Consider the following 27,733-nt stretch of genomic DNA (forward strand, 5'->3'; position numbering starts at 1 on the left):
GCGCTGGGCACACTGCTTACTATCTTAGAATCTTGTTTCCTAAATCTGTAAAGGGAGAACAACCCTTTTTAACAGAGCTGTGGGGAAGACTAAATAAAGCTAAAACTGTTTGCGACAATCAGGTAAATAAACATAAGCTCTCAATACCGTATCCCTGTCATCAGCCAGCGGTGCTCTGGAAGGCGGCCTGGGAAGGCAGCGGCAGGGTTGTGGGGCGTTGCTGTACTTTCTCTCCGGGCCGCGGATTTCCGGTCGTGGGAAACCGCAGCATTTCCCACCCCTGCCCCTGACACCGCGAGCAAAGGAGCTGGATGAGGACTCTTCGGGGCTGCGTCCTGAGTTTCAGGAGCCCTCCTCGGTTTACCATGAACCTGTTCCTGTCCAGCTCGGGGCCACTCCGGGAGCAGCCGGGCTTAGGGCGGCCCCCTCTGGACGGTGACCGTGAGCCCTTGACATCCTTAGGGCAGTTCCGAGGACCAGGCAGCTACTCTGTCGGCCTGGGGAGGGGGGAGGGCTCTGTTTGGAGGATGTCACCCTGGAGACAGGCCGCGCAGACCAGGGGGACTGCGAGGGCGGCCTGGGAGCAGGGAGCGCCGCACCGCGCGGGTCCCTGCGGGGAACGAGCAGAAGGTCTGGGAGGCCCCGGGCCGGCCCAGCTGCCCCTGCGGCTGCGGCCCTGCTGTAGGTGAGTGCGCACCCGGGAGGGCGCGGAGAAGGGAAAGAGCACTACAAGTTCCAGCCCCTCAAGGACAGACGAGGGCGGGCCCTGTGTGGAGAAGTGGCCTGCCTGCACTGGCCGGGACCTCTGTGACGCCTTACTCCTCTTCCCCACAACAGATAAGAAAAGTGGCCCCAAATTTGGGAACTGGAAGTGGGTTCTAGTCTTTGGTCACCCGCCCACCTGCATGTCTGGGCTTTACTGTGATGCTCAGTGCAGAGGTGGCCAGCCCGGTCTGGTCCTGGAGCAGCAGGAGCGCTGCAAGGTCTTCCCGAGGCCCGAGGCCCGCCTGGCGACTCCAAGCAGCTGCAAGCCCTCTGATCTTCCAGGTACCAACGCTAGTTTTCAGGGCAGCTTGGGAAACAGGTGAGCAGACGGAGGTCTACCGGTGTCCCGTTGGATAGGAACCTGAATGACCCACTTAATCAGTCTCAGTGTGCCTTGTCCACACACATAGACACACACACACACAGATGCGTGTGCACACACAAATGCTCACACACTCATCTACACAGATCCACACTCAAATGTATAGATGTGAATACTCATATAAGCGCACACACAGAGATGCTCACACACAGATTCACACATACATTGAGCACACAGAGACATCACATACAAAGGTTCACACACACAAAGGCACATACTCAGGTACACACAGATAATCATTCATTCACACAGATGTACATACAGAGATGCTCATGAGTATACCCAGGCACATACTTACATTCATGTACACAGACACTCTCACTGATACATACAACTTCACACACCCATGGGACTTAAGCTCACACACAGGCACATGCCCACAGAGAGATATACTCACAGGCACACATACAAAGATGTACACACACTCATACACAGTCTCATACACAGGTACACAATCACACACACACAAACCACTGGCTCCCCTCCCAGTACACAATGCACCTCTGCCCCATTTGTGTGGCCTTCAGTACCCTTTGTCTCTCTGCCCTGACACTGATCACGTTGAGGTTTAGGCTGTGCTCCTGTCTGCCCTACCCACTCAGCTGCCAGCTCCTTCAAGACAGAAACTTTATCATAGTTCTGTTCTAGTGTTAGGCCCAGTGTCTCCTGGCTGGGGCCCTCAGATTTACAGATTATAAAATAATTTAAATGAATATCTAAATGTGTATGTAGGCAATAGGGCAGTAGAGCTGTAGTCTAAGTTCTGGGAGATCCATTCCCACTATTAGCTTTTAAGCAAGCAGTTGTGAAGAGCAGATAGGTGTTCCAATAAATTACTGAGTAGAAGTTAAGTTTTGTTTACTCTTTACGAAGTAAATCATGGTTGCTTGAAAAAATACCCTTTGAGGAAGACAATTTTAATTTTTAAAGTAACAGCAACAATAACAAATATTAACTGACAAAACTTTATCAAAAATAAATGGAGGGCAATAGAAAATATTGATTTCAGGTGTGGGATAATATCTTTCTCCTACACATGGCTATCTTTTCTCAGTGACCTTAACCTCTTCTGCAGTTTAGCATTTTTGCTGCAGTTTAATATCTGCTCATGTGAAGTAAGTACACTATTGCATAAATAAAAGTTATCAACGTTATCATATCTCTCATTGTACTGACCAGAATAACAGCATACATTCATACATTAAAGATCAATCTTAAGGAAACCACACTTCCCTATTCAAAAATGGTAAGAAAAGTATCTGTGTAGTTTATTTAGAATGAATCTCTGTATTTACTAACTAAAATGTTTTCAGATCTTTTGTCTGCTGTTTTAACGGGATTTTCTTCCATAGGTTATCATGATGTCAGACATTGCTAAAGACAGAACAGCTCATTCCTTGAAGAAAAGGGGGAGTGTATCTTCTCTAAGCAGGAAGGAACTTCATGGGCGCATCAAAGAGTGAGTAACTGAATATCTAATGACTTAAGTTCAGTTATTGAATAAACAGGTTCGTAATGTGTATCAGGAGAAAGTAAAACATTTCCTTTGGGAAATAAAAAGAGAAAATGGGCAATACAAGGTTTGGGTAATCTTTTGGGGCCATATTTTTAAAAAGAGAGAAAGAAAGGGAAAAAACGTAAGTGATATGTTGTTCTCAGCAGCACTTTTCACTATTTCAAAGACTACCCACCAAAATCACCGACTCAAAAGAAACACCATATGCAATGTAGACCAGCTACTTCTTAGTTTTCTGAATTCTGATCTTCAATTTTATATACATAGCTTTTTGCATTTTTGCAATCAATATATATACATATACAGTGCTTTTAGCATTATTTTAACAAATTTCATAATGTATTTTCATAGCCATTTTTGTGTCCTTTTAAATAGATGCATGATATTTTGTCAGTTTATAATTCTGGGTTAGCTGACCATTCTCCAGTTATTGGACATTTTGAGTTTGTCTCCATTGTTTGTCTTTTTCACTGTATAATGCCTCTGCTAATTTTCTTCCCAGAAGTAGAATTAGTGGGGCAAAGGGTAATAAGTACTTTTTTTTTTTTTTTTTTTTTTTGCTCTTGCTGCATATTGCATATTGCATTTGATCTCCTAAAGAGATAAATCAATTTTTAATATTTTCATGGCATTTCTTTTTGACTGCCATTGGGAAGAAAGCAAAACAAATTATTCAGTGCTAAGATCACTTACCTTATATATCAGATAACAGACCTTCCTTTTCAACAGTCTCCACAGGACTGAAGGATGTGGGGTATTAATTCTTGTGGATGGGAAACAGGAACTAGTGTCCTGTGGAACAGAGACAAGAAGAACTGGAATAGATTTACATTAGAATTCTGAAACCAATTCTTCCTACTCTCAGAATGTATTAATTCACTTCTTTAAAATTCCACTTTCCAACCCTTGATGTTTGTGGATCTCAAGTACAATCTCTCTTTTACAGATAAGAAATATAAGAGAGTAGCAATCCTAGAATGTCAGAAGTAAATCTGGGAGAATAATTAATCTCTGTAACATCTGCTTCTGACCCTAGCCTTTTCGACTGCTGTTTCCAATATCTTTTTTTTTTAATCCTCACCTAAGGATATGTTTATTAATTTTAGATAGAGATGAAGGGAGAGGGAGAGAGAGAAGAAAGAGACATCAATGTGAGAGAGAAACATTGATTGGTTGCCTCCCGTACATGCCCTGACCAGGGATTGAACCCACAACCTGGGCATGTGCCCTGACTGGGAATCCAGCTGCCACCTTTTAGTGCACGGAGCGATGCTCCAACCAGCTGAGCCACCTGGCCAGGGCGATGAGAGGTCTTTTAAAGTTGTTTTTAGCCCTGGCTGCTGTGGCTCAGTGGATTAAGCGTCGGCCTGCGAGCCAAGTGTCGCTGGTTCGATTCCCAGTCAAGGCACATGACTCGGTTGCATGTCAGGTCCCCAGTTGGGAGTGTGAGTGAGAGGCAATCACACAGTGATGTTTCTCTCCCTCTCTTTCTCCTTCCCCCTCTCTCTAAAAATAAAGAAACAAACAAATAAATTACTTTTAAAAAATCATTTTTAAATAATTGTTAGCTTAAATTCAACTTTTTTCAAGAAAATATTTATAATAATAATCTGACGTAAATCATGTTCCCATGATTAATAAAGGACTTCTCTCATCCAAAGACTAAACTGTTATCCCAATTTACATAATTTTCATTTACCTCTTCCCTTTTAAAGCAGATTAGAAAGCCATATATAATCAAAACATGGGCCAGTTCAAAGAATTAGAGATTGCTCTTTTTTTTACTGATGAAAGATAAACACAAACTAAAAATAACTCAAAGAACAAAAATAATTCTATCAATACATTAGGATAGATTTCTCACTAACAGATACATTTATTTTGACATATTACTAAGTAGAAATTTAAACTCTTGAACAAAGCATTCACAATGTATCCTCTATTTGCACTTTTTCTTAAGTAGCAAGTGAACAGCTTCCACACACCTTTGCAATGCAGAGGCCATTTAGGGGGCTTCCTCCCCACTCTTAACTCCTGCTTACTTTTCATTGTCTTCATCACTGACTTAGACCAGACTGCACGGGTGATTATCCTCCATGAAATTTGTCGTCAGCTAGTAGAAAAGTTCTGAAAGCTTAGAAGCTATTAAATACAGGCATTGTTTTGAAATTGTGATGTTTTATGAGAAACTATATACAGTACCTTTCATTTGACAGTTATTTCAGAACAATTTTTGAATAGATTAGTTTCAATAGTATAAAGCATATCCTGAAGTATACTGTGGACCTAATACACTATCTCTTTTAATCTCCCCAGCATTGATCCTAGTAGGTGGACATCATTTATACCATCTTACTGTAAAATAGCTGCAGCTTACAAGTCAAGTGACAATTTTAATGACTAGGATCTAATCCTAAATCATGAGTATGGCATATAGCAGCAATCTTCAACCTTTTCCATCTCATGGCACACATGGACTAAAAGTCTACAGCACATCAAATATATATATTTGCCAGTCTGACAAAAAAAAAATAGTATAATTTTGATTCAGTCACATCAGACGGCTGTTGTTATGTTGGCTGTTGTCATTTTCTTTATTTGACAGTCTAAGGGAATAGAGGTCAGTGCCCCACTTGAAAATCGCTGACATAAAGGATCTACAGACCCTTGTCTGCTTCTCTAGCACCCCCTTCCCCACTGACCTGCTAGCATCTACTCTCCAGCCACACTCAGGCTTCCTGCTCTCCACCTTCAGAATCTCGCTCCATCTCCATCTCTCCAGAAAACTCTCTCTAACAACCCACCTACAACCACTTGCATTTCCAGACTGGGTTGGACACTTTCTTTCTGTTCCTGTGGCTTTCCCCTTCTCCATGGTACTGTATTTGGCTGGGGTTGTTTTGTCTTTCTCTCTCATTAAATGGTGGCCTTACTTGCCTTTATAGCAATAAACACACAGAAAAGGAGAGCAAAGAAGAATAGGATGTAGATCTACTTGGAAAGCAGCTTCTTAGGTGTGGTATAAAATCAGCATAGATTTAACCCTGTGGTTTCTATGCCTGTAGTCTTCTACAGTAGTAACTAATGCATAACTTTGATCTCTGGGTATAATGGGTATATACCAAAGAGCCTTCTGAACTGTGAAAGGAACGTAGAATTTATAGTCAATATAATTATTGTTAGCAGTTTTTAGGGTAGGGTATTTTTATTTAAATTATGTTTTCATTCTAATATAATTTAATGTTTTCTTTTTTAAGAGAAACATTTAAGCTCGATGTTACTATCTCAATATTACAACTGGTAACATGTCACAATTTCTTTCTCAAGTACCTACACGGTTGTCATTATACTTTGCATTTCACTTAAATAATTAATATTTAAAAAGGTGATAATTGCTGACATTTATTGAGCCCTCACTATGACATCTCTTAAGTCTCACAGAAGCTCTGTTACAGAGGATGGCAAACTGTCACCCAAGGGCCAAGTTCAAGCTGCCACCTGTTTTTGTACTGTTCCCTAGCTAAGTATGGTTATTAGATGGTTGGAAAAAATCAAAAGGAGAGTAATATTTTTTGTTATGTGACAGTTATAAGAAACTCAAATTTCAGTATCCATAAATAAATTTTTATTGGAACATATCCATGCCTTTTTATGTATATATTGCCTCTGGCTGCTTTCACACTAGAACTACAGAGTGGAGTAGTTGCTATAGAAACCACAGGTCCCAGAAAGCCAAAAAACATTGCTATATAGGATTTTACAGAAATGTTTGCCAACCCCTGCTCTATGATAGATGATGTTATCATCTCCAATTTATAAATGAAGAAACAGATGCTTAGAGAGGCTGAGCCTCCAAAACAGAATTAGGAAGTAGCAAAATGCTTTTGCTTATATTCAGGTATTCTCGTTCTTTGGAAATTGGCTATCTTTGTGTAACTTGCATTAAGGAAACTTTTACTCATTCACCAGAACCTTCTGTTTCCCATCCCTGGGTAAGAGCAGGAACTTACCATGACATCTTTCTTATAGGAAGCTCAGCCTTTGGCAGCCCTTGACAGCCTTCAAACAGAATTTGACAGATGTGCTGCTCTCATGGTCTTAAAATGGAAATTAAAGCATGAACTAAAGTTACTTTCCCAGGATCATGTGGCATGATATCCAGGCTTATTATATCTGAGTCCAGTAGTTCAACTAGTAAGTCAGGCTTAAGGTTAATGATGAAAGAGTCTCTCTTTTACCTCGAACCAAAAATACAGTGATGTCCTGTTACAAGAACTTTGAGTACGGATCCCGCATCTGTTCACTTGAACCCACCGGTGGCAACTAACACAATATATTCTTTCACTTGTTCACTTATTGAAGTTCATTGAGCTTGTACTCTCTGTGAATTACTGTGCTACGTTAGGCATATAAAGGTGACTGACTATAGGGTTTTACTGTGGAGAAGCTCGTCTTTTAAGTAAACAAAACACCACCTCATAATTTTTTTTTCGGCACAAAAAAGAAAAAAAAATAGAAAAGATTGTATTCATCACTGTATTTGAAATAAATATTTATTGACCCTGAGTACATTCCAGGCACTCTGCTAAGTGGTGAACCACACAGAAATAATCCCCACTTGCATGGTTTAGAATCTAGTGGAAAAGGCAATGAACAAATAATTTTAAATTTGATGATTTATTCTATGATGTACAGTTAAAATTGATGTTGCCTGGCCTGTTTCCTCATTGTGATAAGTTCTATTGCCATCTAAATCAAACTAAAGCCCCCAACAAGATGTGGATGAGATACAGCCACCCCACCAAAAAGAGAAGTTTAAGAAAATTGAAATGTCCATGGTCTGAGATTTAAACCACAATAAGAACTAATATTATGTTGTACTTAATAGACTTTTAAATCAATTCACATACAATATCCATCTGATTCTCATAAACACCCCGTGGGTTAAGTAGAGAAGATAATTTTATTATATTCATTTATCTCATTTATTATTTTATTTATCTCAGAAACAGTTGAGTTGAAAATATTCCTTATTTCATAACATGCTTTCATCATCAATATTGGCAAGAGCCCTTGTGTCTGCTTGATTGTCCCTCTTCTTCCCCTTTCTCTTCCATTCTTATCTCCCAGTGGGTACCCATCTAATACACACAATACCACAGATACTACAAGAATATATGCGTACATATTTAAGTACCGTGACATTCATTTATTTATTGTGTAGTATGATGTTTTGACATCTTAAAAAGCCTTTCTGAACAGAGGAAGCTCCGGGTTTTAATGAATTCTTAATGATAGCCAAGTTCTTCAGCAGGGAATGTGCCTTATTCCTTTGATATACAAACTAACCATCCCAGAGCCAGCCCTCTTCTAACTGCCCCCCTTCACACACACACACACACCATATCTCAGGAGGCAGTATTCCTCTGCCTTAATTATCCCAGAGCCAGCACAGGCATGTAGGAACTTCTCCTATAGCTTAGAGCTCCCAGATGTTGATCAGAACAGCCAGTCCTAAACTGTTTCCCCTGCCCAGTTTGGCCTTTCCTTCAGAAATGCCAATAAAGGCTCTAGCCCTAGTTCTCCCTTGCTCCTGTCATGCATCCCGACCACCGTGGTATTTTTCCGTGTGGCCCTACATGGCCCAGCATGTCTCTGGTCTCTAAGACCTATGAGTATAATGTTTACTCCTCTGTCTCCTTTTGTGGCTGCACCTGTCTGACCATCTCATAAAAGAATACACAACAAATACTTATCAAAGATAAGTGTTTTTGACTTTCATAAATGGTATTGTGCTACAAATTCCATTTGTTTTCTCAATTTCATATATCTCATTCTATACTTTTATACATTTACCCCTGTAACTATGACTATCTAGCTCTTTGATTTTTACTGCTGCATAGTGGTCCTTAACCTCCATCCATCACATGTGTTCTTATCCTTCCCCTAGGGATCAACACCAAGAGTGGCTTTCACTCCCTGCCAAAGCATGCAGTCCATGGGGAGCATCTCTGTACATAACCCTTCACTGCATCTTTGTAAAAGCTGCCCTGGGAATGGGAACCCAGGTAAAGGCATTCACATTAAGGAAGATTTGAATTGGAGAAATAATCCATAGATGAAAGTGCTTAACACAATAACATATCAATGCTTCTCAGATTAATCTACAAAGTCAATGTATGTCAATCAAAATTTATTTGTACTTTTTGAGAAACTCAACAATTTTAAAATTTATAAAAAAGAAAATAATTCTAAGTAACTAAGTTAACTTTGATGAGTGAACATAAAGAAAGGATTTTCCCTATCAGATATTAAGATATACCCACAAAGCTGTAGTAACTAAAAATGATAATAAATGGAACAAACCAAAATTTCAGAAGTAGACCCATAAGTACCCTGCCTGGGTTGCTCAGTTGGTTGGAGTGTCATTCCTTACACCAAAAGGTTGCAGGTTCCATCCCCTGTCAGGGTGCGTACAGGAGATAATCAGCGTTTCTCTCTCACATCCATGTTTCTCTCTCTCTCTCTCAAATCAATAAACATATCCTTGGATGAGGGTTTTTTTTAATTTTTTAAAACTAGATGCATAAATATATGGAAATATAATACATAAGCAATGAGGAAATGATGGATTTTTTCATAGATTGTGTTGGGAGAAAACTGGCTTGCTATATGAAGGAAAATAAAGCTGGATTTTTAACCTTACATTATTTGCATAGTAGACTCCAGATGAAGGACTGAAATGTGGAAAGCTATAAAGCTAATAGGAGAATGTCCTTGCGTTCTGTGCGTAAGAAAAGGTTTCTTCAATAAGATCCCAACATGAAAAACAAAACCCATAAAGTAAGCTAGAAAAGAAAACCTTGATAAATAGAACTACAATCAAATTTAGCACTTCTGTTCAACAAAGCATACAATAGACACAGTTAATAAGCTGGTAAAAGATATGTTTTTTAATCATGCACATTAATAAAAAAAGAAAACTATTTAAAAATGGTCAAATGACATAAATAGCAATTTACAGAAGCACAGCCCAAGTGGCAAAACAGAACGTGGAGAGATGCTCGAAAGCAGAATATGATGGTTGAACTCACTTTGGAATTAGGAAAACACAAATTAAAACAAGATAGCATTTTGCACCCGTCTAAATGGCAGAACATAAGAAGGGAGAATAATACCAAATGTTGGCAAGGCCAGTGAAAATAAAAACTGATACAGCCGTTCAGTAAAGAATTTAACAGCATTTGGAAAAATAGGTTTGTGAAGGTCCTATCACACCCACACACTAAGGAAACAGGGGCCTGGGTTGGACTTGCCAGATTATCACAACTCCCAGGTGACAAAGCTAATAGTCTGTGCTTCTCCGACCCTAGAATTTAGAGGAATCATGAAAGTATTTGTATTTGTTATGGGCTGAACTGTGTCCCCGTGCCCCCCCCCCCCCAATTTTCCCACCAGATTGATAAGTTGAAGTTCTAATTCTCAGTTCAGAACGTGACCTTATTTGCAAACAGGCACTTTAAAGAGATAATTAAGTTTAAATGAGTTCTTTAGGGCAGGTTCTAATTCAATATGACTGGTGTCCTTATAAGAAAAGGAAATTTGGACCCAGACACGTGTAGAGGGAGACAGTATGAAGAGATGCAAGAGAAGACGGCCACCTACAAACCAAGGAGAGAGGCCCCGAGCACATCCTTCTATGGCGGCTCTCACGAGGACCCAATTTCACCAACATCTTGGTTTCGGACTTCTAGCCTCCAGAACTGTGAGACAATGCATTTCTCTTGTTTCAGCCACCCAGTCTGGTGTGCTTTGCTATGGCAGCCTCAGCACACTAAGGCTGCATTCTAAGGAGTGAACGCAATAGCTGTAGCACAGTCAGAGAGTCCAGTGAACTGGCTGCCGATCTGCACAGACTGCCTACTGTCACGTTCCAACTTAAATATTAACAAAATACTGACCATACGTTAGTTATTAAGCCCTCTTTGCATCAGTTTCTTCCTTTATAAAATGAGATAAAAAGAAGTCATGGTCATTTCAGGGTGTGGTAAGAATTTATTAAAATAATACATGGAAACACCTAGAATGGTTTTGGGCATGTCTAAGCACAGAGCAAGTACAATACTAACTGTTATTATTACAGAGAACTCTGGAATCAAACTAAGCCTGAACTTGAATCTCAGATATTCTGCTTAACTATTTAATATTCTTTGAGTCTTAATATATTATAGATAAAGTGAGAATAATAATGACTTCATCACGGATTCATGTTGTTTATTCATTGAACAAATTTTTGTTGCCTAGGTTACTGGCATTGTGCAAGATGCTAAAGATACAGTAATGAACAAAATAGACTCTTCCTGAATTCAGGATATTGCTCTTGTCAAGACCATAATAACTTCCACATTGCTGATTAGTGTTCAATCCTCAGTCCTTGCCTTACTTAACCTCTCAACAACATTTGACACTGTTGACCACTGCTTTCTCCTGGAAACACTTTCTTCACTTGGCTTCAGGACACATGCTTTCCTGTTTTGCTTTTACCTGACTGTAGAAGTGCCGTAGGGAGCAGTGCCTTGTCCTCCTCTCCTCTTGTCCTCTTATCCCCTCAGGAATCTACGCCAGTCTACTGACAGACATGCTGTTATGCCCCCAAATGTGTATCTTCAGCCCACTGTCTTTCACAAACCTCAGGCTTACATATATAACTACCTACTGAACTTCCACCTCGTACCTAGTAGACATCTCAAACTCAACATTCTCACAACTTAACTTTTTAAATTGTTGTATGTGCCATGACTGGGGGCCAAACCTGCATGCAGCCTTGGCATATCAGGACAATGCTCCAACACCTGAGCTACCTGGCCAGGGCCCACAACTTAACTCTTTATTTAACTGCAGGCCTTCCCATTTATCAGGAAATTCTTTTGGGTCAACTTTGAAAACATATCCAGAACCCAACTTCTTACCACTACCCTCAACTGCTGCCACCTCAGTCTCAGTCAGTGTATTAGTCAACTTGAGCTATTATGAAAATACCATAGTCTGGGTGACTTAAACAATAGGAATTTATTTTCCCACAGCTCTGGAGGTTGAAAGTCTGAAATCAGGGTGCAGCAGGGTCAGGTTTTGGTGAGGGCCCTCTTTCTGGCTTACAGATGGCCACCTTTTCACTGCATCCTCACGTGGCAGAGAGAGAACACTGGTGTCTCTTCCTATTTTATAAGGATCCAGTTTGCCTGCTCAGGGCTTCACACTTACGACCTCACTTAACCTTAACCACTCCTTAAAGGCCCTATTTCCAAAACACTGGTGAAGAGGGGTGGGGTTAGGACTTCAACGTATGGATTTTAACGAGACTCTCTTTAGTCCATAGCAGTTGCTGTCCTCTCTAATAAGGATCACTTTTAAAGCTTTCTAACTGGTCACCCTGTTCTTACCTACGCCAACCTACAATCTATTCACAACACAACAGTTGAAGTGATCATTATAAAATAAAAAGTGAATCTTGCGATTTCTCTGCTCAAAACTCTCTATAGTTTCCTGCTTTATCAGAGTAAAAGCCAAGGTTTTACGAAGGCCCACAGAGTTCTGCATGACCTAGCTACCTGACACCTTTGTAACCTCATCTTTTGCAGCTACTCTGGCCATTGTACACTTATTCAAAAACACCAGGCAGCCTCCTGTCTCAAAGCCTGTGCAAGTGCTCCTCCCTCTCCTTGAAACACTCTTCTCAAACACCCACGTGGCTCATTTCCTCACCTCCTTCAATTCTTTGCTCATGGAGGCCCATCCTGACCTTAACAAGTACCCTCACCCCATCTACTTCCAAGGCCCCTTAACTGTGCTCTTCTTTCCTCTGTAGCATTTATCACCTCCTAACATAATATATAATTTACTTATTTAGTATTTTATTGTCCATTGTCTGTTTCTTCTCACTAAGTTCCATGAGGGCAGAGATCTTAGTTTTTCTTTTTTTCACCGTTGTATCCCAAAGACCCAGAATAGTGCCTGGCACATAACAGTGACTCAATGAGTATTTTTTGACAGTTGAATGAGTAATTATTGCATTGTCCTAATTTCTGAACAAGTAAATTCTTTTGCTCACAAACAGGTTAGTCTCACAGGTTCATTATGTGTTTTATAGTAAGTCCAGAGTGACTAAGGGCTTTTACCTTGCAGACATAAGACACATTTACATCAAACAGAAAGGTGCTTATTCAAATTTTTAAAATAAGGTCTGTTTTTACCTTTTTGTTGAAATATTCCATGGTGCATCTATTTTTTAAAAATTAAAAAACACTTTCATTTGTGTTGAAAATCTGTAGATATAGATCCCACTTCTCCTTGATGATCGCCACAGCATTGCAGAAGTCGCAGGCTCCCAGTCTCCCCTCTTTGATGGTTGCCAAGGGCAATGCAACATTGAAACTAGGTCTTCATCCAGGAGCTGCAACAGAAGTTTCAACAGCTGCCCTTGACCTTAACCTTACCCTTTCTTACATGCACATTAGCTCAGTGGCCTTCAGATACTGATTTTCTGTCCTATACACTCAAAATTGTTCTATTTTGTCAATTGCCTTTCCTAGATTATCTTCAATCACATGAAAGCTAGGCTTTTCACAGGTCTCATGGTTCATTCTTTGTCCTTTGGAATCATTCCTCCTCTTAAAAATTGTATTTTACAAGAACACATATGTCATGTTTCTCTCCTCTTTCATTTTGGAAAATATATTTTGATTTTTGTTTACACTTCAACTTTTCTCTCACTAATTAGATGGAGCCCATAATGTGAATAAAATATCTTAAAACTACATAAAAATACATCAAACTTACTATATATTAAATGGCCATAAAACTAAATTACCTTACCAGGTAACTTAAAACTTCTACTGACAGGAGAAGAGTAGTTATGCTTTTGCTTTTAAGCATAACATACATAAAGTGATCCATAGAAGCTTTGAGGTGGAAAGTTCCCAACTACATTGTGATGCATATTTTAACTTGTTTCCTACATCTTGTTGCTCAAGTGCAAGGACTCTAATTTTCCTTTGTGTTACCAGCACTTCCTACTTCGCCTGCCACATTCTGGGTAAGGAATATTTGTTGAAAGAATAAAGAAAACAAAAAACAAACCACAAAAGGTGCAAATTTATACCCTGGAGCCTTCTTTTTCTCCATGCGCTCTGAAATATCTCCACTGGGAGGCAGCACCTGACTTTAAATAACGAATTTAAGGGCAAAGTCATTCTCAGATGCATTCAAAATTTGGTAGTTTCAGGTATTTCACGGTAACAAATAAAAGAAAGAGATGATATTCTGACCTTCCTAATCTGCTAAATTAATGGCTCTAAGGTTGCCTGTGCATTTAAATATTATTTCTTACTGCAGTTTCAAAATATCTAAGTAATAATGGCAGTAAAAATGGGAATGAATTCTCAATGATGATATTTGTGGCAGGTGAGATTTAATGAAATTATTGTTTCTAACTCTAACAGTCAAAACGAGACATGACTTCTTGCATTTATTCTGTGTAAATCAAGGAATGGTCAGCAAGCAAAGTTGTAAGATGTTTTCAGGAAAAATGAATTTCATGGAAGAATAATTATATTCCATCTCCTTTCCTATTTCATTTTTAAGTTTATTCCCCTTTTCTGTGTAATCAGAACCAGGCTGTTGGGTTAGATAGAATGAGACATTTCCAGTCAATCAACTACAGTATAGAAGAGTTACTTTTGTTCTTGTGGACCAATTTTATGCAACTACTTCTGCATCCAGGCTAATTTAAAGTCTGTCTCAGCAATAGTACATGTGATTCCAAGTATTAACTGAAATTTGCATTGGGTTACCAATTGTTACTCTTCTCTCTAGAATAATGTTAGTTGATTTGTTCAGTACTCTGACCAGTTTACACCAGATTTGTCATTTTCCTGAATTTACATTCTTAAATTGATTTTAGAGAGAGGGTGGTGGTGGGGAAGAAGAGAGAGAGAGAGAGAGATTGAGATTGATTTGTTGTTCCACTTATTTATGCATTCATTGGTTGTTTCTTGTATATGCCCTGGCCAGAGATCAAACCCACAACCTTAGTGTATTGGGACAACACTCTAATCAACCCAGCTACCTAGCCAGGGCCTCCTGCATTTACTTTTAATCTACCTTTCTTTCTAAAACTTTTCAGCTCTCTTGTGTACATTTTGCCAGCTGAGTTTTTTTCTTCATTAGTGCCAAGAAGCTGATGACAAATAGACAGCAAGAACGTTTTTCACATTGAAGAAATAAAATCAATTACAGCATTCCCTTTGCAATTAGATCATGACTCTAGAAGAGTTAGTATTATAAACTAGGGAATGTCTGGTCATAGACAACTGAAATTCATCTACTTGCAATGTTGTGACATATACTCAATAAATTTATTGTGCTGTGTGTGCAGAATTGGTAAATAAAATAAATTTTCTCTTTGAGCATCTCACATTTCCAATGACTTCAATAAAGCTGTTTATCAATAGAAAATATGTATGTCTTTCTAAGTCAGTATTCTGAATTGATATTAGTAATTCCCTATTTTCAAATATAGGATCTCTTTTATTTCTAAAAATTTACTGAGTTCATATCCTGGTTTGATAAAGAATTTTTAGTATTTTGTCTTTTTTCAATGAATAAATATCTTATTTTTTTCTGTTTACCTTATTCTTCTCTTTACTCTTCTCTCTCCCTTTTTTCAACCCATCTCATTCTAGTGTTGGAACTACCAGGTTTCAGTTCTAAAAAATACCATAAACAGGGGTGTTTTTTAGTATAATTTTCCATTAAGTATAGTCTTGATCAGCCATACAAGGTACAGAAATTGGTAAATTAACTAAGTATTTCCCTTGTGCATGACAAGGGACACCAGGGTTCCAGCAAAATATCTAAAACCTCACTCCCCAAAGCCATCTTCTCTACCAACTTACTCCAAGTTTTGTGCTCTATTACTTGCAGCATTTCTCTTCCAAGAAACACACTCTGTATTAGTTAGAATCTGAATCAGTTATAGTTAATGCTTCTTATAACAATCATTAAAAAGAACAATGACTTAAACAAAATAGAAATATATTTTTCTTCTACATAAGAAGTATGTAGGAGCCCTGGCTGGTGTTGCTCAGTGGGATTGAGCGTCAGCCTGTGAACCAAGTGTCGTTGGTTCGATTCCCAGTCAGGACACATGATTAAATTGCACATCAGGTCCCCAGTTGGGGGCGCGAGTGAGAGGCAACCACACAGTCATGTTTCTCTCCCTCTCTTTCTCCTTTCCCCTCTCTCTAAAAATAAATAAACAAAACAAAAACAAATAAATAAATAAAATATATTTTTTTTTTAAAAAAGAAGAAGTATGTAGGGAAGGAATTCAGGGACCTAGACATCTAATTTTCTGATCTGTAATCCATAATATCACCTCAAGACCAAGATAGCTGCTGAGCTCTTGCCATCAGATCCATATTCCAGTCATCACGGAAGGCTCCTCTTGGTTGAATTGGTTCTTTTAAGAAAGCTCTTTCAGAATTTCTACCCAAAACTTTCACTTACATCTCTTTGGTTCACAAGCCACATAGCCCCAAATAGCATTACAAAGTCAAGATTTTGTCTTTAATTTAGAGAGAAACATTCCCACAGACTTAGGGATCTGTTTACCAAGAAAGGGGGTGGGAGAGAGAGAGAGAAGAAAAAGGAGGAGGAGGAAGAGGAGGTGGAGGGGGACGGGGAGGGGGAGGCAGAGGAGGAACGAAAGAAAGAAAGAGAGAGAAAGAGAGAGAGAGAGAGAGAGAGAGAGAGAGAGAGAGAGAGAGAGAGAGAGAGAGAGAGAGAGAAAGAAAGAAAGAAAGAAAGAAAGAAAGAAAGAAAAAAGAAAAGAAAAGAAGAAAGAACAAGTTTGAAAGCAAATGGCAGTCCCTGCCACAATGATCATTATAATTTTTTAAGTAATAATAGAATAATGAGAACAACCTAAATGGCCTGAAGAATGAGCAGTTAAAATGTAGTGTGTTCATATATTAAATACTCTCTTGGTATTTAAAATATTGATGTAGATTATTATTTATTGACATAGAAAGTTATTCATGATATATTCTAAGTGGAAAAAACCCAACACCTCAGCATCTATAATGTGATTGCATATGTAATATCATGTTGGAAAAGATTTTTTAAATGTTAACAATGGTTAGATTACCACTGGGGTTAGTAGTTTTTGTGTATTTTCTTTTTTCTTTCTACTTTTCTGTATACATATTTTGAACTTTTTATAATAACCTACAATGACCATATACATGATTACCATGGAAATAAAAAGACACTGAATGAAATTATCTCCAGAAAATCAAAAAAGTCACTGCAAAAGTTTCTGTATGTACATAATCTTTAGCCAGTGGCGTCTTAAGCTGCCCTGTGACACCAGTTTCATACTGAAAGTATAAACTGCGCTGAATATCAGTTTTAAGTAACATGGCAATAGCAAAGCAATCATGAGGACTGTTTGTAAAAATCTTTATTTGCCTTTTTGTCTTTGACTTCTAACTCCTGCTAGTTTGAGTTTTGTACCAATTCCACTTCTCTTTCTATGAGTTTTTAGTATGGTGTTCAGTAGAAAAGAAATAAGGTTTTTATTAATACCTTCTTATGTTTGTGCAAGTTTTAATTGCAGTAATTAATTTTTCAGGTAGTCATTACTCCTATTTTCATTCTGTCAGATACAATCATATGTAAGACTTTGTCACTGAGCAGTAAATAGGATATTTGAAATAAGGCTGCCTTTCCTATATGTATGAAAATAAGCCTTTTGCGTCATTCCCTGTATCTCTGAAATGGGTAGAATAATGATCTTACTTCAAAGAGTATTGTGAAGATAAGATAAGATCATCACAGGACATGTTTTGCAAAGTTAAAAGTAGCATTTAAAATATTGGGACAGGCTGGTTTATCTTAGAATCAAGGGGCTTATGCAATGTTGGGTTTTCTAAGCAGAAGCTACCAGCTTTGGTACTGCCCACAACACCTGCAGCTCATCTAACCAAGCAGGTTGGTTCTGCTTCAAAGGGCAGCAAAAAATTGAGGACAGCAGGTGTTACAAGAATAAAGACTAAATCACTAATCCAGAAATCCATCATGAAAAAGCAGCCATAATTTCTTGGGCTGGGTGGGAAAACCTTAATTTATTGTGTATATTGTATCATATTAAAGGACTTTAAAAATATATATTATCCATTATTTTCTTAAAATACACCTTTGCAAGAAGCTCACTAATTGCAAACAGTTTAGAACTAAGATCTTTAAACTCCTCGTAGAAGAAAAAGATAAACAAAAAACCTAGAAGATTAAGGACAAATATCTTTCTCATTTAATGAAAGCAAAAACAGAGCCTGCTTATAAAAGTGGTCACTGAGAAAACACATGCGCACACACTATTATATCTTCTCCTTTGAAATGACATCTGGCTTAACCTCCATTTTCACAGGTGGAGTGAATTGGGAGTAGGGCCTTCTGAGGCTGCCATTAGTGACAGTTGGATTTCCTCTGAATTAAGTTGCATTAAGTAGTGCCTGGGGGACTTCAGGGGCTCCTCTTGAATTGGGTCTCCTGTTCAGCACCTGGATAAGCTTATATTGCCTTGGTAACCAAGCCTAAACCCTTTCTTAACGTTGAAAAGGGTGATTGATGCTTATTGATTTATGATAGTTTGGGTGAATTGTGGTTTCTCTCCCCATGTAAGTGAGTGTCTCGTTTTTCTTTTTTTTACTGAAGGGATTTGTGAGGTACATAGAACAGAGCACTCTTTATAACCCCCATTATATAGAGAGAGTGGTTTCCCAACATTTTAAGCTTTCTCTTATATTCCACAGTCTTTTTTGTGAGCTCTGTCCACTTTGAAGAGAACCTTTGCGTCTGTGCTAGAGATGCAATTGGCAGTGGCTTTTGAAACATGGATTCTGTTACCCCGCCCACAGGCCAACCATGGGCACCTTCTTAACAATCAGATGCCCCGGGGATTCAGACTTTACACCTCAATCTTTCCAGCTCTCAAATTTTTAGACTTTAAATATGTCACTGAGCTATTTACATGGGACTTGCTTGAAATTTTTGAGAAAATTTTACCTTTATAACGTTTTTGCTGAAAGCAATATTGTGTTTAATCATTGCTATAATGACTATTGAAATGTGTTTTCTTCCTTGCTTTTAGCTGTCTGAGTACTGTGTCTTATATGGATGAACCTAGCCAGCGTGATGTGGCCTCTCGACTTACAGTTCAGACGGAAAACACCTATCAGCTTGGTGTGTTATTTTATCATTTGTTTCTATCATAAACTTCCAATTTTATGAGTGGTATTTACTTAAGCTAATATATGATAACCTGGCATTATCTTTGATGCTAGTACAATATAAGAGATCTTAACTCAGTGATTTGACGCTGCTTTAATGTCTTTTGGTTTTGCTTACAGAGAATTCTCTACACCTTCAACTCTGCAGTTCTTCATGGGCTGGGGGCTGGGGTGTCTCTCTGGGGAGCAGTGTGTCTGCATGGAAATAGCTGGAAAGAGGGCTCCTTGGCAAGACATGGGGACAAGGGTTTCTCAAGGAAGAAATTCAGGATACCCTCTCACCCTCAGGAGCTGAGGTTAGAAGGCTCCGCAACACCCAACAATTCACAGTTGATTAATGCTACATGAGTCCTGATCAGCTCCCCACTCCCAAATAGGCTGGACTGAGGCAATGGAGAAAAATGGGGGGACGTCTTAAAGAAATATGGAGGTTTGAAGGGGTCACATGTGTAGAAACAGGTCAAGACTTGATCCCTTCTACCCCATCTCTTAGTCTGCTTGTGGTGCTCATGCAGAACCACTGACCGGCCCTCCTAGAGGCTGCTGTGAAAATGCTTTAAGGTCATCGGAGTGTGAAGTGCAGTCGGCAGGGCCAGGGCAGGCTGGGGTCAGTATGGGCATTACGCCCGAGCTGTGTCTTGGAAAGCTGGGTGCAAGATATTGAAAGCCATGGCTCAGGGAGCAGTAGCGCCTACATCTGCTACTTCCTTCTCCATCTATCACGCCCTCTCCTCAGACAGCTCCTGTCAGGAAGAACTCATGCCACTCACTCTTCACTTTGACAGATGAGGAAACTGAGTGCCACCTGGGCCTGCAGTTGGGGCTCGGTGTCTGCTGATCTGGGGAAGGCTCATGGCTGGCAGCAGAGGTGCATGTGCCTGGGGACTGACAACCATATCGCTTAAGCATTCTTCTTTGGTCCTTGGCCAAAGCTGGGTTCAGCTCAGGACCTGTGTTGCAACACCCTGGAAGGTGTGGTGCATTCTTCCAGTGTCAGGCATTCCTCTTTCCCTGACTCTGTCTGAAGAGTTCCTAGATCTAAAAGGAATTTGATAGCCAGGCAAGGGGATTAGAGGGCCCCTTATTGACCCAAGGTGGGGCACACCTCTACAGGACCTGGGTGTGGATCTTTAGACACTCAGCACCTGATGCTGCTTTAATTTTTTCCTCTGCAAAATGGGACTGACACTCATTGCCTGCTTTTCTTTATCAGTGTTTCCTAAACACCAAGCAATTCGCTGGGAGGCACTGATATGTACTGTGTATTACTGAATTAAGAAGTTCATTGAGTATTCAGGGGGTTATCTTGGGGAGTTATTTTATATACACTTGAAACTAAGTGAATATATAAAATATGAAATAAAAGAGCTGCATTAAAGTTTCACCCAACAAAACCAACCAATGCTGTTGATAGGTAGAGAAAAAAGGCAAATAATTTCTAGTCCCCTGTTGACAGAGATGTTTATCCCTTCACACCGAGGTTTTAGATCTTTAAAAACAAAGATCTTTGCACCTGCCGCTATATTCTCAGTGGAGTTCACAGTGCATATTTTTTCCATTCATGTTTCCTCATAGACCTACTTGTTTTCTCTAAATGTGTACCTTCCCACTATTATCTGAATCAATATATAATTACTGCTACATAGAGATTCCACGGGGGCTCACCGATGGCCAGAGGAAGGCGCTGTGGGCCAGAGCGGTTCCAGCTGTGCCAGGGAAGCTCTAGAAAATTACAGACCCTGAGCACATCCCATTAGGCCTTGTAGCCAGTTTCCTACAGTAATCCCCAAGACTACATGGATTACAAGGCTCCATAATTAGTCAGTCTACTGGTATTTTTATAGTGCTAGGGTAGAAAACTAATATTTCTGCCACCCAACATACTTCTATACTTCTTCTGGTAACCTTACCCAGTTTGGGGGTGGGGGGGGGAAGCCATCATTGCCGCTTCGGGTCCACCCCATTCTGCTGAAGCTGACATTAGCCTCAGAGATGGGATGGCATAGAACCTTTGATTGGTCAAGCCAATCAAAGCCTTGATGCTCAATTCAGAAAACATTGTTTGATCTGTTGAAGATGCAGATCAGGCCCTGAAGCCTGAAAGAATGCGGGAGTTCTGGTAGCTTTTGCTCTCTTGCCCTCTCCTGAAGCCTGAGACAGAGAGAGAAGTAAATCCTAATGCCACCATTTGAGTCCTAAATCCCAAGTACTCTCCAACCTTTTAGTTAGGCAACCTAAGTCTGGGTTAGGTTTCACCCACTTATAATGGAAAGATCTTAGCCTTTGGGTGCCTGTGACAGTGGGCTCTGCACACTGAAAGGGCTTGAATCAAATTTCAATAAGATAAAGGAGTTGAACTAGGAAGCCCTGTGTTTCTTCTTCATATGATATATTTTCATAACTTATTTCCTCAGATAAACAAACAAAATCATCGTATCAGTTTTATAAATACTGGGTGTTAAGCCAAGTCAGCAAAGTAATTTTCCAAATACCTTAGTGTGTGTGTGTGTATAGCACTTTTCATATATTTTTTACAAAAGTCATGTGAATTATTCTCTTCTAATTAAAGTTTTTATGCTTGACAGTTCATTTTGTAAGCATTCAACTGGCCATCTTATTAAAATCAAAAATATATTTCAACTTCTACTTATTTCTAGGTTTATTTTGTGTCTGAAAGCTACTCTGTGGGCCTTTGGTAAAGATTTTCTCATATACACAAAATGCAATACCAGAATAGTGTGGGGTGGAGTGGGAATGACGATCATCAATCACCAACCTTATGGTGTTCAATTTTTCACATTCTATCCAATAATATTTGTATCATCTAAACATATCTTAAATGTTTAGCATATTTGTCTTCCTTTTATCTGAGTAATTATAGCTACCAAGAATGAAACGAAATATGAATGTAAAGTAATGAAAGAAAAGGAATGGAAAAATGAAAGTCTATTACATGTAATAAATGAAGACCATTTACATTTCCTCATTAATTATTGAAACAAATACAGGCTATAGGATCCAATGTATCTGGATTTGAAACAAAGCTATACACTAATTCAAATAAAGAACAATTTACAGGGAAACAATAGTAGATTAGATGAAGCCAAGATTCAAATCAATGATATGGGACATAAGGAGGCAAAAAAAAAAAAAAAATCAGAACGCCAAGAGGAAAAAGAGTCCAAAACAATGAGGATAGTATAAGTAGCCTCTGGGACAATTTCAAGAGGTCCAACATTTCACATCATAGGGGTGCCAGAAGGAGAAGAGGAACAGCAAGAAATTGGAAATCTATTTGAAAAAATAATGCAGGAAAACTTCCCTAATTTGGTGAAGGAAATAAACATGCAGTTCCAGGAAGCACAGAGAGTCCCTAACAAGATGGATGCAAAGAAGCCCACCTCAAGTCACATCATAATTAAAATGCCAAAGGTTAAAGGTAAAGAGAGGATCTTAAAAGCAGCAAGAGAAAAGAAGTTTATTTTTAAATTATTTATTTATTTGTTTGTTTACTTATTTTATTTTTAGTTAGAGGGGAAAGGAGAAAGAGAGGGAGAGAAACATCACTGTGTGGTTGCCTCTAACTCGTAACCCCAACTGGGGACCTGTCGTGCAACCTAGTTATGTGCCCTGACTGGGAATCGAACCAGAGACACTTGGCTCACAGGCCGACGCTCAATCCACTGAGCCACAGCAGCCAAGGAGAAAAAAAGTTTTGATTTCTCAAAAGAAACTTTACAGGCTAGAAGGAATTGGCAAGAGATACTCAAAGTAGTGAAAAACAAGTACCCACAGCCAAGATTGCTCTACCCAGCAAAGATATCATTTAGAATCGAAGGGCAGATAAAGAGCTTCCCAGACAAGAAAAAAGGGAGTTCATTATCACCAAACCATTTTTATATGAAGTGTTAAAGGGACTTATTTAAGAAAAGGATCAAAACTATGAACAATAAAATGGCAAAAAATACAAATCTATCAACAACTGAGTCTAAGAAAACAAACTAAGCAAACAAGAAGAACAGAGAAAAAATCATGGATATGAAGAGCATTTTTATGTTTACCAGATGGGAGGGGCTGTGGGGGAATAGGTGAAGAGGTGAGGGGATTAAGAAGTTCAAATAGGGAGTTACAGAACAGCCATGGGGATGTAAAGTACAGTGTAGGGAATGGAGCAGCCGAAGAACTTATACACATGACCCATGGACATGAACAATGGTGGGGGGATTGCCTGAGGAAGAGGGGGCAAAGAGGGGAAAATCAGGACAATTGTAATAGCATAATCAATAAAATGTAATTAAAAATTCTTTTCCTCCTAAAGAAAAATACTTTCCAGAAGAAAAGCTTTGGCATTCACATCAGTTGGCTCTGAAAGTAGCTTCCGGAGCTTATTTTGGAAGTCAGAAGCTGAACCCCGACTCTTTTTCTCTCTTTGCATCTCAGCATCCCTACCTGAGCAAGGCGATGATGATTCTGGCAGTATAGGAGAAAGTCACAAAAAAGTGAGAAAAGTTCATTCGTATACTTCAAAATATTTCCAGAATAGAATCTGGTTAATGAGATTTTTAAAGACTAAGCAAAGTGCAAAAAGGACCTTTGGTACAACTGAACAACGGGAACTACTGGAAACAGGGACTCTAATGCCACCAGGATTCCAGCTTTCCAGCACTAAGCTGTGAGAGCCTCTTCTCACCGCGGTCTGATTCCTTCCCACCCTGAGAAGGATGGCCTCCAGCATTGCTAAGGGTCATGTCATAACTTTGCCACACAAAGAGCCTAACTCCCCCCCCGCCTCCCCCCCCCCCCCCCCCCCCCCCCGCCCAGTTCCAGTAAGAAATACAAATTCCAAGAAAGGACTCATTGGCCTGGCTCGGGGCAAGTGCCACTTCTGGACATGAACTCAAAGGAGGCGATAATAGATCCTGAAGAATCATGTGGGTAGTGTGGGAAGAGGACCAGTTCCTGGAAAGGGAGATGCTGTTCCCAAACGACAGGGAGGTACACTAGGCAGATAAACAACTGCACTGAAGGAATTTACTGTTTTCTGAAGGGAACAAAGCATATGGTCACTATAACACATGACTAAATTAAGTTTCATGTGAATGATGTAGGTCAAGTAATGTATATGTGATATGAGTGCTTATTGGGAGCAAGTGAAAAAGAGAGAAGTAATTTAGTCCACGCTGTAATATCATTTAAAATCTTCTTAAATAGAAAAGGGGAAGCGAACCCCAAATTTAGCCTCATGTCACTAGAATATTTGAGTAGAAATCAAAAAGATACACAGAAAGTGACACCGAGTCTGACAGGGACTGGTGCTCTGCCTTTGGCCCCATGAAGGAGGAATAATCAAGTCCAACCTTTCACAGGTATGTAACTGCTTATCTCTGTCCTGTACAACTGAGATTCCCGCTGCCTAAATATTGGGATTAATTATCATACACATTATATCAAGTGTCTCTATTTTACATGTCCAGACTCATTCCCTACACTAATATAAATTTAATTGAACAATTTCTATATAATCATCAAAATAAAAATATTGTTTATTGAGACTCAGGAGGCTGACCTAACTCAACTGTAAGCATGGGCTATAACCTTCTGGTTAAGTTCAACCAATGGGAAAGTTCATTAGGAAGTCACAGGGTGGAAGGAGTGTGAGCTAGGTGTTTATTCCCCACCCTGCCTGTGGCTTCATCTCAGACTGTCAAGGGAGCCTGCTTCATGCACCTCATCTAGGATCTAGTAAGACTTCCTTTCCCAGATTCCTCAAGCCTGGGGTCGGCTAAGGGTAACACCCTCACTTTCACTAGCAAACAGGTAGTTTCTTTTGTGATTTTCTACATCCTGCTTGGACCTCTCTAAGGGGTCTCCTTATTATTAAATCCTCCTGGAATTGTCTTGAGTGTGTGATGTGTTCCCTTAGACTCTGACTGATAACAGTAGTTAAAAATAAACACTTAAAAGATTCTGATGACTATTAAAATAGAATCAAAGATCATTCTTGATCTCATTCCTTTATCTATATCAACTCAGCAAATAATGATTGAGCCTCTGTGCTCCAGACCCTGGGCACATGGGTCATAGAGTGACAGAGGGCAATTAGGTTAATACTCCCAGGAAGTACAGGTAAAATTCCTGGAGTGCAGGATAAAGAAGATCCATCTGAAGTTTCTATTATGAATGTGGACTAAATGTGGCTAAGAATGTGAGCTCTTGAGTCAGATAAATCTGGGAGTATACCCCAGCTCTGCCCCTGTGTGATTCTGGGCAAGTTACACAATGAATTTAAAGCTCTGTTTTCCCACCTATGAAATGGAGATAACAGATTTACCCCCGAGATTTATTGTAAGATTATATAAGGTAATAAACACGAAATTCTTATCATAGTGCCTGACATGTAGGAAATGCTCAATAAAAGTACTCATCATCCGTACCATGATTTTCTATAAATGTTTGATTCTATTTCATTTCAGAAATTGTACAGCAAACATTTCTTGTGTCTATAGCATTGTATTAGGCTTTGAAGAGGATAAAATCTGACCTAACTTATCATTTCACTGGGAAGATTGGCAGTATATGCCTTAGCTGTTAGGCAGATTAGGAGCCAGGATGCGGCAAGGACCTACTGCATTTGGGAGTACAGAAAAGAGAGGGGTGATTTTTATCTGAAGAGAGGAGGAAGGCTACCTGAAGAAGGCTTTTGAGCTGGTCTTGAAACATTAGTGGCTATTTCTCAGATGAACAAGATGGGCAAGGGTGTTCCATTTAAAAAAGAAGACAAGCATCTTTTAAGCATACTTTAAAACAAATGAAGTCCATGAGATGGAGCAGAATCCGTGGAGAGAGCTGTGATGGTGGGAGCTGAATGTTAGACCTTGCTAAAGGAAATATCACAGTAAGAGATGGGATTTAGAGAGATCCGTCCAGTTGCAGTTGGTAAATAGACTGAAGTGGGAGGAAGGCTTTGAGATTTGGAAGTAAGTCATTAACAGTGGAAACTGGGGAGAAGGATACTTGTCAATGTCAACCCTCGGTGGCTCAACACACTCTTTAGGTAGTCTGGTAAATGGATGAGTTCATTGTCTTATCTTCTGCCAGAGAATCTGAGTGGGAACCTAATTATGATTACTTTTTCCTTAAATGAAGGCCACACAGAAGATTAACTGTCTCTTTGTGTTTCAGTACTCTTGATTAGCCAACGAGGTAGGTGGGTATAATATGAAATGACTCCTTAGAAAGAAACTTTGTCTGTATTTTCAGGTCCTACCAAACATTTTCCTGTGGCTATTGTCAATCATATTCTGAAAGATGTGTTAACTAACTATCTGCAAGAAGAACAGTATGAACCAGAGCTCTGTAGACAGATGACTAAAACGATTTCTGAGGTAATACATGATTTGCCTAAAGTGATAGCTATAACTAGACTATTTGCTGAAAGCACAATCCCCTACTTTTTGAGGAAGGCAATTAATTTGCAGTAGCACTAAAAAATGCTTATTTATATTTTATTTTATTTTATTAAAATATTTATTAGGTCATTTTCTATGTGTGTGTAAAAACCTTTGTCTAAAACCATCATTATGTACATCATTTGCATGTATTTTGCTTTAAAAAATGTATAAAATTGCTCATTTATTTTTTAATATTATTGTAAAAGATAAAATATTTTAATGATCATTTCTCTCCCCCAAGGCAGCTTAGATGGCCATCAAACACAGATATTTAAATACATTTCCATTTTTATCAACTGAAGTGCTGGTACTCCATCAGGTTTTCTCTTCTTGCTTTTCTACAACAAAGTCTTTAACAAATATTTATGATTAATCAAATTACAGGAGACTCCAGATATATGGTCTCTTAATTAGACATGAACGAGATGGTATAACTCTAATGCCAACATTTCTTGAAGGGAAACCATCTTAACAAGATTGTCAAAAAAAATTAAATTAATAAATCTATTAAATTCTGTTTACTGGATTACAGTTTCTTCATATGCCTTAGAAAATATTGATTTATTGCTGGTGCTATTATTTTGTTCCTAAATGTTCTATCCCATGAGGACAATACTTGAAGTGAATTACAGTTATGGCTTTACAATAATTACTGAAAGCATCTATAATGGATTATACTGTTTTCTTAAATCAAACCTACTATATTTATTATAAAGATTAATATTCTGAATTTTCAATGTAGCTACACTAAATGAGAACCTTCTTTTTCCTTTTAAATTCTAGGTTATTAAAGCCCAGGTCAAGGACTTGATGATTCCACGTTATAAGCTAATTGTGATTGTTCACATTGGACAACTGAATGGTCAGAGCATAGTTATTGGAAGTAGATGCCTCTGGAATCCTAAAAGTGATAACTTTTCATCTTATGTTTTTAGAAATTCTTCACTCTTCGCTCTTGCAAATGTCTATGCAGTTTACCTTGAGTGACTGAAAATAGGAAATCTCGTATTACTTTTCTAAATCAAGAAATAGGCTGTATCTAAGTACACAAAAGTTTTACTGACAAAGTTTTAGAAAGAAACATTCATACTTCAAGCAACTGGAAGATTTTGAACTTTTTTATACTCTTGTAAAGGTTGGGGAAGCGGAGTGTGGCACAAGAAAGAATCTTGTTTACCTCAAGAAGGAACAAAGTTTCTGTTCTGTTGGATTTTTTCCATAGACATAGGTCTTGTTAAATATTACTTTCAGTACTAATTATTTTAATTAC

At 38.9% G+C, this 27,733-nt stretch overlaps 1 protein-coding gene across 1 annotated transcript; it reads left to right on the plus strand.

The window, feature by feature from the left end:
* The first annotated feature begins 847 nt into the window (after positions 1 to 847).
* Positions 848 to 27,733, plus strand: DYNLT5 (dynein light chain Tctex-type family member 5). The gene is made up of 5 exons (XM_090271665.1): positions 848 to 1,084; positions 2,500 to 2,606; positions 18,874 to 18,965; positions 26,273 to 26,397; positions 27,247 to 27,733. Exons 2-5 carry the CDS (start codon positions 2,506 to 2,508, stop codon positions 27,448 to 27,450), a joined length of 522 nt encoding a protein of 173 aa, XP_090127791.1. The 5' UTR covers positions 848 to 1,084; positions 2,500 to 2,505; the 3' UTR covers positions 27,451 to 27,733.

This window comes from Furipterus horrens, unplaced genomic scaffold (genome assembly GCF_987537825.1).
Source record: "Furipterus horrens unplaced genomic scaffold, mFurHor1.1.pri manual_scaffold_3, whole genome shotgun sequence".
Taxonomy (NCBI): Eukaryota; Metazoa; Chordata; class Mammalia; order Chiroptera; family Furipteridae; genus Furipterus; species Furipterus horrens.